This window comes from Amblyomma americanum, unplaced genomic scaffold (genome assembly GCF_052857255.1).
Source record: "Amblyomma americanum isolate KBUSLIRL-KWMA unplaced genomic scaffold, ASM5285725v1 scaffold_19, whole genome shotgun sequence".
In the NCBI taxonomy this organism is placed as follows: domain Eukaryota; kingdom Metazoa; phylum Arthropoda; class Arachnida; order Ixodida; family Ixodidae; genus Amblyomma; species Amblyomma americanum.
The window spans coordinates 62,441-75,234 of record NW_027526491.1 but is presented as its reverse complement, the minus strand read 5'-3'; the positions used below and the strand labels follow the sequence as shown (position 1 = coordinate 75,234).

Here is a 12,794-nt window from a genome sequence, read left to right as displayed (position 1 = left end):
CTTTTCTTTTTTTACAAATTCTACGTAAAATTCTACGTACCAAACATTGAATAACATTAAGAAACATACCCCATTGGCTGCACCAGTTTGAGGTATTCTGCAGGTAACTGTTAAGCTTAATTTTTTTCCACTGTCGAGTTAAGTAAGGAGTATAAAATGCAATCATCTACAAATAGTTTAACTCTAACTTTGGAATCAACCACACTAATTATGTCATTTACATAAATTAAAAACTTACTGGTGGTAGTCAGATGAGGGAGCTCTGGAGCTTTATGCTCTGGATAAATTCTGCATTCTATGCAGTCATGTTAAGCTAGTACTACTTAATGCAGATTTGTGCAGAAAAATATCCTTTGTGTTTTTTTGTTCTATGCAGTGCTTAGCACTTGATTGTGTTGGCGGGTAGCTGGGCCTGGGGACGTTTATTGATATTGCACGTTTCTGTCTGAAAATTTATTATGCACCAGTCTGTAGTTTCTTGGGGAACTCTTCTCAGATTGTTAGTGTAATAGTGGAGTTTTTTTTTTGTGACTGAGGCAAGGGGTTTTGCAAGCAGTGGTGTCAGCCAAAATGACAAGATATTTTAGCAGAACTATGTTACCTACGAGGATAATGTTAGTTGACCTGGCACTGGTATTGGGAATTTAATTAATGCCACCAGAACAAAAAACTTGCTTAATTTCATGGTTCTGTGTTGAGACGCTGTTATCTGCTAAGAAATTTTGTTTAGGTTAGTCTTACTTGTGCATTGTTAGATTCGTGGAGTTCCCCTGACATCACAATGGGCATGCATAAGAAGGCGCAGCAAACCGGCGCTTTCTTTTGCTGGCGCTACCGAAGCACTTGAAAAAAACATTCCTGAAACCATGGTTCTGACAGTGATGTTGACTTCATGAGCATCTGTTGAAATACTCTGTGCATTTTTACATTTTTTCATTTTTGTCAGTGTCCCATCTGCCATTGTCAATGTCAATTTGTCAATGTCCCATCCCCTTGTCGTCCATCCAGACATCATTGATAATAAAGTTAGTGACCCTGGATACTACATACACGCAGTGAACAGTGCTGTTCTGCTTCTTTCCATCTTGACAAGAGCTAGCTGTTTCTTGAAAACGCTGGATTTGTTTTAAGTAGGTGTAGGTGTAACTTGAAAGCTATGGTGTCTGTGGTCTGTCCCTTCAACTTCTTCGTTCTTACTTGAACAGGTGCCAACAGGTTGTTTCAGTCAATAATCACAAGTCTCGTCCCCTTTTTATTTTATGTGCGGTCCTGCAAGGTAGCCTTCTCGGTCGTTCCTTTTTAACGTGTATGCAGACGACATCGCATCCATAGTCCATGATATAAGCTGTATTCAGTGCGTCGATGACACAAGTTTTATGCGAAGCATATTAACGTAGGTTTCGGGCCTTCGCGCGACGCCCGGCGGTGGCCACCATTGACCCTGAAGTGGGGTCACGTGACATGGCGTCACGTGATGACGTCACACAGGCTGCAGATGGGGCCTCATATCGCGCCGTCGGTCGCCTCCCGGCGGTGGCCACCATTGACCTTGAAGTGAGATCACATGATGTGACGTCACGTGATGACGTCACACCGGCTGCAGATGGGGCCTCATATCGCGCCGTCGGTCGCCTCCCGGCGGTGGCCACCATTGACCTTGAAGTGAGATCACATGATGTGACGTCACGTGATGACGTCACACCGGCTGCAGATGGGGCCTCATATCGCGCCGTCGGACGTCGCCCGGCGGAGGCCTCCACGCTTCGGTTCGCGCCGTCGCGCGCGACGCGGCGGTGGCGTCACCATTGCTGCATCACGTGATATGTGACGTCACGCCAGGGATGAAGCGGCGCGCGCCCGCCGTCGCGTCAGTCTCTCTGCCCGCAACCGCGCCAGCGTCTTTGCGCCGGGCGTGTATGCGGTCAAGATGCCTCTTAACATGCTTCGCATCCACTGGGCTTAACCTTGATAAGCCTCCAATTTTTTTTTCTTTAGTGGCTCCTCTGCCGATGAACTAAAGAGGAAATCTGGTTCTTTCTGCTCTCCATAAATGGTCCAAAGCTAATTGTTCAGTAGTTAATTTTAGCAAGACCAAATCTGTCTTCTTCCGGCCCCCTTTAACCTGGATGTTAGTGTAAACAGTACCCTGCAGTTAGAAAATAACATCGTTGAAATTGTCGACAAGTTTAAATCACTCGGCGTTGTTTTTGGCTCTCACATGAGATGGTCTGACCATATAAGGCATATTGAAAGTAAGCTTACTAGATCTGTAGGGTTCCTCTCGAGACTTCGGAACAAATTTTCCTCGAAGAACAAGCTTCTTATTTACTACGCTATATTTCAGTTGTACATAAACTACTATCACGTTGTTTGGGGTACAACATCCAAAACAAATCTAAATATCATACTTGGTCTCCAAAGAAAGCAGTTAGGCTGATCGCTGGTGCCGGTTACACTGCCCACACGGAAACTTTATTTCCACAATATAGTATTCACCGTGTGCATACCACGTTTTATTAGCGCTTGTTGCACTGCCTTAGATTCTCACCACAATGCTCATCCGACTTCCTCAAGAATCTTGCTGGACTTAAGCCATATGAGAAACGCTCTGTGAGTAGCTGTGAGTAGCTGTCTGTGAGTAGCTGGCATGGCTGCATGTTTGTTTCATTTCATAATGGTCTGTTCAAAAACAGTGAACTTGTACAGTATTGTGCAGCATTTCCTTGTGAGTTTAAACTCGACAAAGAGGTTGCTCTGATTTTCAGGTGTGTATAGATAATTATTTAGTTGTTTTCAGCAAGCTTGGCAGTTTTTCAATTTCAGGACTCTCTGCGAGCCCCTTTAGTGCTTTTCAGACTATGTGCTAGGGGCCTCACTTTATGCATGAGGCTCTAAGTCATGGCTCTCTGCACTCTTTAGATATTATCGTTCAATTTTTACCAAGTCATGTTTGCTGAAGCTACCCTTGCTCCTGCAAACAATTGCTCCCTTTGGAATTAGCCCATTCAAAGACTGTGGAAAGGCCCATCGCCACACTTGCTTTGACTCTGCTTTCCTGAAATGCTGTCTACATGGTGTGTGGAAAAGCTTTTACAATCAAGTGTTTGCACTGCAATCATCTGGTTACCCGCCTTTTTTAGTTGTGAAGATCATTGGAACTTTGCTTTTGACAGTTAAACCAAGAAGGAAACAGGTCGAGGGCACACAGGCTACAAGAATCTCGTAGCCAAGGATCTCTGTACACGCTCAAGTTCTCACTCGAATTAAAAAAGGTCACCAATAGGCACAATGTGCCTATCAACTAGAATATTTTCCTGCGTTGTGTAAGCTTGGCCATTTGTCTTGACAAATCAGCCTTATATATTTTTCACCTATTGTCACCATTACATCAAGCTATTTTGTGTGCTCTGTGGTGGCCTTTTCTTTTATTTCTCTCTGATAAATTCTTGTGTTTTTTGCTTCTAAATGCAAAAATGCAGAAAAAGTTCCAAAAAGCTACACTGCTGCCTGTGTATCAAGGGTGCATCTAGTTATAACTGCTTAAATTGAGCTATTGTTTTCTTTTCAGTGTCTTGATAGCTGTTGCAGAAATTCTGCCGTTACCATATCTGCCATATTCCAAACATTTACTTTTGTTTGGTTATCTACGCTTTGTAAAGTGACCAAGGCTCCTGATTAGCTAACATTCAGAGAATTGGTAATTAGAACATAATATGAACTTGCTTATATACAGATGGGCATTTTTACATGCTCGCTTTAATTCCTAAAGCAAGTCGGAAGCTGTGTGAGAACATGTGAGACAGCCCATTACCTAGACAGTGTACACTGGCAACGTTGGGTGCAACAGCTGTGCCAATTGCGCCATTTTCATACAGCTGCAGATTTCTGCACGAAGCTATGCCAAAAACACGATATTTGTTAAAACTGTGCCACTCTGTGCGAAAATGCCCCGACTATAGTAGGCTACAACTTAAGGAAACAGCAGTTGGCAACACTGGCCACAGTCCACGGTGTCCTCTGTTACTTTGCTCGCTAGATACTACAGTGGAAAAATTCAGATTTTTGACTGTTTGACTGTATCACCAAGCCAAAATCACCAAAATTCTTGAGCTTATCATTTTTCTCGTGCTTAATTTCTTGTTTTGATAACACGAAAAGCTCTTACAACAGCTAGCTTTTTGTCAAGGAGGAATTCTGTTTGGCTGTCCCTAATGTAGATGGAGCTTCGCTTCTTTCTTAAGTTGTGTCCGACTGCAGCTGCAAAAGTTTTCAGTCGCACTGAATTTAGAAAAAAATAAGCACCATGTTGACAACTTGCAGATTTGCCGGAGTGTCAGATGTTGCCAATTCAATCCAGTCACGGAGATGCACATGCGAGTGCTTGGTGTGGACACGGGAAGACTGTTTTCATCGGACTTTTATTTTACTTTTATTTGGCCATTTGACAGGTACTGTGCAACACTGGTGCTGTCCATTTGGGCAAGCATATCTACCTGCAGAATAGACAGTGCCGTCACTTGCACTGATTTAGTTGAGGCAGTATAACATATGTGCATGATTTAGCGGGTCGTATTAAGCATGAAATGATTTTAGCTCCTGCTGGTGCCAGGATAGGGGGAGAATATGGAGACGAATGGTAACAAACTTTATGCGAAACTTTGAGTTCACCCATCCCCTGGTGTTATGTGCTGCACTTCCGCTGGAGCAGCGCATGCATCAACAACAGCATCCTCGCGGCCTTATGGTGAGTGAACCTATAGCGTGGCGCTAAGGAGCCTAAGTTCTGCCCTGCAGCCTGAGAGGCACACACTCAATCCTCAACACACTTTATAGGCTATGATAAGTGAGTCAACAGCACCGTATGAGTTGCCGTCATTATACAGTGTGTGCGAGCCTTAGAACACAGGTCCTGTGGTGCCATCCACCAGCGTGGCCAGTAACCAGATCTAATTTTTTTTCTTAAACCTGGTTTTTCGTGGAGGCGATGTCTGGCTGCGTCCGGCCGCTCCCAATGTCCCAGCGTTGTGGTAAGCGCTGCTAGCACGGGTCGCCATACATAAAAGGCGGCCAAGAAAACTGGACACACTGTTGTTGGTAAAGGAAATCTAATAAGGAAAGAAAATTGGTTGATGAAGGACGCTCCCCGAGACTTGTGCGTGGCTGTCAGTATCCATCAGCCATCCTAGAATACAGTACACCTTTCCTGCAGTGCATTTTATGCTTACATCAACTCTCGATCATGAGGTAGTGTGATTTTTTGTTTTTATACTAATACGATCATGGTCTAATCGCCACGTGCTTTTAACGCACGTGCCACATGTGTTTTTATGCAGCTCCTCGAAGCTGCCAGTATTCTATTGCACCTGTAAGTTGCCGAACGTTGATGTGATTTTAATGACATCTGCACTGGACATGTTTAAGCTGTTTGTGAGGTTATAGTCATGCAAGAGCAGCTTGGTCTCTTCATGTATGTAGTCAGTGGTCTTGTCAAGTCAGCGGCTACGATGTACATATAAATTCGAACTAGTGATGGTCTAGACTAGTCAGATGCTACTTGAGTGTAAGTGCACTTTTGAGTGCATATAAATTCGCTTGCAGTTTTCATACCAACCTTTTCTTTTATGATTTGTGTTCCTTTGCTTAGTCCTATGAATATCCTAAGGTTTTTATCAACCTGCATGTGCAGGTTTTTACAAATTGACCTCTACCTTGCAGGTTTCTACAGAATTGATTGGTCACAGGTTTGCACTGAAAATAGTTTTTATTCTAGGAGTCTAAAAGCTATTTTTTAACATTCTTAGTTTTATTGTTTGTTTGTTTGTCACATTGCAGCTGCTGTAAATATTCACATCTTTTCGTTTTTTGTTCCAAAACTAAACTTTCTTCTTGTTATACTGCTCCAAATTTGGATTTTTCTACACCAAAACTAAGATTTTCCTGCTCCAAAAATTGCTCCAAATTCTCCTTCAGCTGTTGCACCTCTGGCAATGTATGGTGACCTGTGCAAGGGTGCTTGTAGCAAGTAAAGTATTTTTTCTGTTACGTAATATATGTGTTTATTGACAGATTGATCTGCTTTTTTTGTACAAATTAATTCATGAACTAGTTCATTTGTACAAGTAAGCTGCACTGCAACAGCTTGCAGAAGTAATAAATAAATGGTCATAATTTGCAGCTCCTGGATGAAATGCTGGACAGTGGCTTCCCGCTTGCCACGGAGTCCAACATCCTGAAAGAGCTCATCAAACCACCAAACATTCTCCGAACACTTGCCAACACCGTCACAGGTCGCACCAAGTAAGTTGCGCACAAATTTGTCTCGTGCTTGTTGCTGCAGTTTCGCGGTATTGCTCCAACCATAACTCCACTCAAATGTCGTCTTTACTAGTGTGGGTGTGAAATTTTTTTAAGGATGCTAAAAGGCACAATTGTGGTAAAAAAGAAATGCGAACAGTGCAGCACCTACATGGTCAGCTTTTCGAATTTCTCTTCATTGCTCTTGTGCCTGAATGGTAAGAAAACTTACACTAGTGTCATCCAGGATTGTATCATAGACCACTCTATTGCACTTTTTGTTTGCATTCGAGTGCAAGCGCAATGAAAAGAAATTCGAAAAGCTGACCATGTAGGCACCACTTTGTTTGCATTTCTTTGTATTGCCTCTGCACATTCTTGAAGTGAAGCACCCTACAATCGCTTATTGTTCATAAAAATTGATGAAAAATGCAACTGTGTTGCTGCTACAACATTGGTTAAGTGCGCAGTGAAGAACTAGCTCATCTAAGTGGCACATCATAGTTCTGCCATTTCTTCAGGCAGCTCTCTTCACTTAGTTGTCATTGTGATCCTCCTTGCGCAGTGCTTAAATGCCCCATGTTGCATTAGTCCCCCTGTTTCAGCACTTTGAGCAAAACATTACCATTTCGTGCTGGTGAAAGGACAAGTAAATTAGAGCGAATTGTAGGAGGAAAGCCCAAGAATGTTTTGAATCCGCCTTTTTCACGACGTGACTGTGCATGCGCCCATCTCCTGGCGGCGGTGTCGCGAAACATATTGGAAGGGTTGCTCGCTCCACTCGAGACCGGTCGTGGAAGTGTAAACAAACCGGCTTCCTACGCGGGGTGCGTTGCTGCAGCCGTCGGGCGTTCAGCGCGACGCATTTGGCGATACCTACGAAATGTGTTGTATACGGCAGCAATGCCCAATATGTAAAGGGAAGTAAACTCAGAATTTTTCGCTTTCCGAGCGCTTCCCGAGACAGCCTTCGACGCGAAGCGTGGATAAAAGCAGTTCGCCGGCTCGGCAATCGTGCCACCCTTTGGCACCGTCAAGCACGTCAAGACTGTGCGGGAATCACTTTGTGACAGGTACGGACGAGGTACTGTGTTTAAATGCGTGCGCAGTCTATCACGAAGTGTTTTATTCATGGGCAGGAAGGCCTCGAATATGTCACCGCGGCACCCAGACTTCGTTCCGACGCTTATTGCTTTCTCAAGCAAGAAGGCCAAATGGGCAAGTGCTGTGAGCCGTTTTCAACGCGCGATGGAGCGGGCAACGAAAAAGAAGCTACAAGAGCATTCATGCATGGTGCTAAAATTTTGTCATAATCTCTTATGGAAATTTCCTTGTTTATGCCACTACACCCTGGCCAATCCCCCCGTGTGGGTATGTGCCATGTATTAAGAGGCAGAAGAAGAAGAAGGTGCGTTATGCGTGTGTTCGAATCATATCCATGATGAAGAGCTCTGCGTGGTATCGCCGGAATGGATTAATGTGCGCCTCTCGCGCTCGTCCTTATGAACGCGCATGCTTGTTTAACCTATGCAGCGGTGTGTTGGGGGAAAATAGTGAAATGCTAGCAGAGCTGCTTTGTTGCGAGTACGCTTGTGCTTTTATAGCTAGTGTAGCTTTTCTGCAGCGCTTGAGCACAACGATTGCTTGTGAAAACTGTTGTCCCCAGTCGTTTTCTGTACTACGGCGTGCACGATGTAGTATCCACCTTTCATGAATGGCAGCCATATACAGCGGAAAACGCCAACCTCACTGATCGGGGATATTTCATTGAACATTATGTTCCTAATGTAGCCTTCATCTCTGAAGCGGCGGCCCTTGCTAGCTGGTGTTCGCATCGCATGCCGGATGATCGGAGATACTGAAGAATTTGCTTTTCGGTGGGCACTGCAGCCTGCCTCGGACTTCGCACCAAGCCATCAGTCAACCCTAGAAATTCTCCAGGTACCAGGTGCTGCCCAGGACACGCCATCGTTGACAGATTCCAACAAAACGTGCTCCGCAGCGGCACTCAGTCCGGCGGGTTGGTCGCGCAGTACCCTACCAGTGAGCTTCCAGCGTTGTACACGAGGTGGCAGCACAAGAAAATGAAAAAGGCGGATTGACTCAAGAGTTCATACTAGTTTGCTGAAGCAAGTTTGGTTTATGGGTTGTTTTATGGGGGTTTAACGTCCCTAAGCGACTCAGGCTATGAGAGACACCGTAGTGAAGGGCTCCGGGAATTTCGACCACCTGGGGTTCTTTAACGTGCACTGACATCGCACAGTACATGGGCCTCGAAAATTTCACCTCCATCGAAAATCGACCGCCTCGGCCGGAATCGAACCCGCGTCTTTTGGGCCAGCAGCCGAGCACCATAACCACTCAGCCACCGCGGCGGCTGCTGAAGCAAGTGTTGCCTGGCGAAGTGTCATTGTTTCATATGACATGTACTTGTGATATCACAAATTCTTCAAGGGCAGTGAGCTACAAATTTAAGTGGATTATTATCATGGGACAGCAAGCACATATTAGTTGGGTGGCACTTCTTGCTGCTGCACTTTCATTTGCGTTTGCCAGAAACACCATCTCGTTTCTTTCAATTTTCTGGTAGAGTTTTCACGTCGTCAGCAGCAGTTTTGTTGTGCAGTTTGTATCTTCATAAGTTCCTAGAAGAAAAACACGCAATGCACACACACAAAAGGCCTATAAACATCTAGGCCTTTTCAGAGACTTAAATGCATTCCGTGATTGAGTTGGCTCATCTTTAGGTTTACTGGTTGTGTATGTTCTTCAGTGGTCACTTTAGGATGCAGTGCAGATGACTGCTATATTCACTTAACTACTGCTCGTAAAATAATATAGTACATGCTCATGCATGCAGCGGATTGTTTTTCTCGTGGCGCCTTCTGTGTGCAGCGATGAGCAGTGGTAGTACCAGGAGGCAAGCACACTTTTTTATGTGTGCCAGCCACAGTGGCGACACTCAAAACACGACGTCTGCCGGGCAGGCATACTTTGATAGGGGCTCATGACAGCATTAATCGTACGTGCCAAGTTTGCACTGGGAGGAAGGAAAAAAAAAGGACTACACCATTCGGTACAGGTTGGCATCAGCATGACATGGCCTTGTGAGGTTTGGAGGCATTATTTGAGTCTTTGAGGATAACTGAAATTCAAATTGAGATTATTGATTGATTGATTGATTGATTGATTGATTGATTGATTGATTGATTGATTGATTGATTGATTGATTGATTTTTTATTTGAAACTAAGGCATTTGCAGATCTCTTAGTTCATAACGTTTAGGGTTTCGTAATACAACCACAGCTTTAAAGGTAGGACAACACCATCCAATTTGTGTTGTTAGGAAAAATCTGGGGAGTGCAAATATTGAAAATTTGGAATGCGAATTGAATATTGCATATCTGTTCAGTACGAACAAAAACCTAGAAAAAGATAAGTAGGCAACTGTCGGTGACCTTATTTGTTTCAAAATAGTATATGGTCTTTGCAACCGAAGTCAACGAAGCAGGATGGACTCAGCACCATACCAAATAAACACGACATGCACAGAAATGTGTACTGCTTGGCTGGATATCATGAGTGTGTGCAACCTGTAATGCGGTAATGTAAAATGCTTAACAAAATGAGGTCCATGAAAAACATGTCCGGCAACTAAAAATAATCTGATGGGAGTAAAACTTTATTGATGCAGACTTGAAGGGACTGGAAGAATGGCTGGAATTATCTGAAGGTCAAGATATAAAATGCTCCCAGGCCCTGAAAAATAAAAAAAAAATGCCGAAAATGTGGTGACGCCTTGTAAGGAGGCTCCATTGTGAAAAATTCGTGGCGAGCATGCAGTTTTGGCTTGGTGTAAGAATAATGTGTACGTAAGCGAGGGGAATGCACAATGGCATTGGAGAGGCGAGACTGCTTCTAGAAAGAAAGAAATGATCAGCGATGTGCTAGTCGGCTTCCGAAAGCGTCACACAGCTGGGTTCGGATGGCTGGCGGATTCCCAGCCAAATGCTGCTATAGCTGCTGGTTGGCCGTGAAGCTTAAAAACTTTATAAAGCTTAGGGTCCTTCAGTCGTCGTCACACTTGCTGTTGCACACGTCAGGAAGTAGTGCATGGTCTGTAATGCATCATGCAATAGGCAGGATTTTTACGTGATGGCTTGCCCTGCCAGTGACACTTCGAACAGGCCTTCCTTCAGAAGCCCCATGCTAAATTTCGCAAAGTGGGCTTTCCCTTGTATCTGTTGATCAAAACAAGGCGGTGAAGCTCACTGGAAGTTATGAAGGTGACAGGAGTGTCATGGCTCTATGGGCACTAAGTATGTAGCACATTATGGCAAGATCAAACAAATAGCCGTGTGCTTTCATATTGTGATTCTTTTGGGTGGGTGGTTGGCCTTCTTGTTCTCATTTTGTGTTGTGTGAAAAAGACCACTTGTCGAATTTCACACGAGGCCCAAGCCTATTCGCGTCCAAATGTGATTGGTCCATGTGATAAACGACTGAGGAAAAAGCCAAGAGGATGCCTTTCTTCTCATTTTAAACTCAATCTTTGGATAACTTGCTTAGTTACTGTGGTTTTGCCATGGTTGGAATTTGTTAAAGTCACAGAGATGTTCAATTGCTGCTGAATATTCGGAGATCTTAGAATATTCTGAAAGTCTCGGATCTAATATGAACTGAATAACAAACATTTTGTATTCGTATGTAAAACTATAAATATTTGTTCACCCCTAGAGATTATAAATTTTGAGGCTCTTTTCAACTTCTAATTTTCTTTCTAAAATTGCTTTTAAAGATTTTCCCGCCACTCTATTCAAACCTGTGATGTCTACATCAGAGAGGACTCTGCGATCGCTGTTCTCAAATGAATGGCGAGGTAGTCTGGTCTCTGGGGTCCATGCCCAAAAATTGTCAATGCTCCGGAGTTTACTAGACAAATCGGCCAATGATTTACCCATATTTCATTTTTTAGCTTTTTCATTCTTATAAAAGCTCTTGTTTTCAGTGCAGATAGTGTTTTTGTCGTTAGGATAGGGTAACCTATTGAAATAGGCACCTTCAGTTTGTCCTCAGTGACCGTTTCATTTTCTTGAAATAGATGTCGCTTAAAAAGTTCAAGGTCTCAGTGCCGGCCGACCATCATATTCGGTTGTACTGAAACCATGTTGGAGCTGTAGCTGCCTGAAACTTTTGATATACTTCTAAACTTTTCTGGTTTTTTTTTACTAACCTGCACTTTGTGAGTGGCTGTGCAAAAGGGTACCAACATGGGAAGATAGCCAGTTGTTTCTTCTGAATCAGACGTTTTGCTTCGGATGTGTTTACAAACTAGGTTGCCAGAAGGGAAAGGAGTAACAGTTGCGTATATGCATTTATGTTTCAGTCAGATCTTGGAAAACAATGCGGATGTGTAAGGAAACGCTTTATTTGCGCATTTTTCTGCTAAGGGTACAATACACAGAGCGTGCAATGTTGTCCTTTTTTGCGAAGGTGATTGTTGAACCTGCAACTGTGATGTTTGGAACATTAAAAATCTTTGACTTTATCACCAAAAAGGGGGGGGGATGGGTTAAAAATATTGAACAAGAGTAAAAAAAAAAATATGTTTGTTGTTACTAGTGAGTCGCACCGACCAAAAATTAAGATAGAATGACGTTTCAGTATCTGCCAGTATCTGCCAGCCACAATATCAACTGGGCAGAGGCACGTGTGGTCGCCAAAGAAAAAGACAGGAAAGCACGGCTCTATCTTGAGTCGCTGATCATCCAAACAACAGCGCATACTATCAATCGAAATGACGGGAATTTGCCACCTATCTACGCGAGATGCCTGGGATCGCATATACGCCGCATAAAAAAGGCACCACTGCAACGTTTTGCCTCATTGTGAACAAGGCTCCCGTGTGGGAGCCGAAACGTCATTCCATCTTAATTTTTGGTCGGTGCGACTCACTAGTATCATGTACCATCCCGACCAGACGGGATTCCGTCAGACCCTTGACTACAAGCATTTTCGCCAGATGTATGGTCAACCCATCATCAGTGAGACACGACGCTTCGTTTCGTTGACAAATCGGATTGCTACATTCAAGGGGCACCTCAAGTTCAACCTCGCCTGCAAAGCCCGAAGCTTAATTCCTCGTTCATTGACGCTGCACCGACCAGTTTCCACAAAGTTCGGACTGTCTGTTGTCTCGAAGGCGGAGCGACAGCTTCTACAAGCCAGGATTCTTGAGTGTAAGGACACAATCAGGAAACTGGAAAATGATGTGTTCTTCGCACGACAACGACTGGAATTCAACTGTCCCGGTGATTTCTCCCGCATTCAACTCCACGCAAATTTCCAACCTGGCCTCCATTCACGAAAAGCTGAGCATGCTCATGAACACAAACTAGAAAGGCTAATGCAACGCCGAAGAGACAGGTCTCCGGACGCCCCAAATAGGTTTGTAAGGAACCTGTCATCTTACCAACCCAACAAGGCGGAAATGTCAATC

General features: G+C 44.0%; 2 protein-coding genes across 2 annotated transcripts in view; both read left to right on the top strand.

Moving 5' to 3' along the window:
- LOC144111947 (uncharacterized) overlaps positions 1 to 12,794 on the top strand; it is a 111,772-nt gene that overhangs the window by 45,993 nt on the left and 52,985 nt on the right. The gene's annotated exons all lie outside the window — the stretch shown is intronic.
- The window catches only part of LOC144111946 (AP-3 complex subunit mu-2-like), a 63,207-nt gene that overhangs the window by 5,594 nt on the left and 44,819 nt on the right, over positions 1 to 12,794 (top strand). Inside the window, exons 3-5 of the mRNA XM_077645044.1 lie at positions 5,716 to 5,741; positions 6,176 to 6,297; positions 11,361 to 11,370. Coding sequence (XP_077501170.1) covers positions 5,716 to 5,741; positions 6,176 to 6,297; positions 11,361 to 11,370 — 158 coding nt within the window. The remainder of the gene's footprint in view (positions 1 to 5,715; positions 5,742 to 6,175; positions 6,298 to 11,360; positions 11,371 to 12,794) is intronic.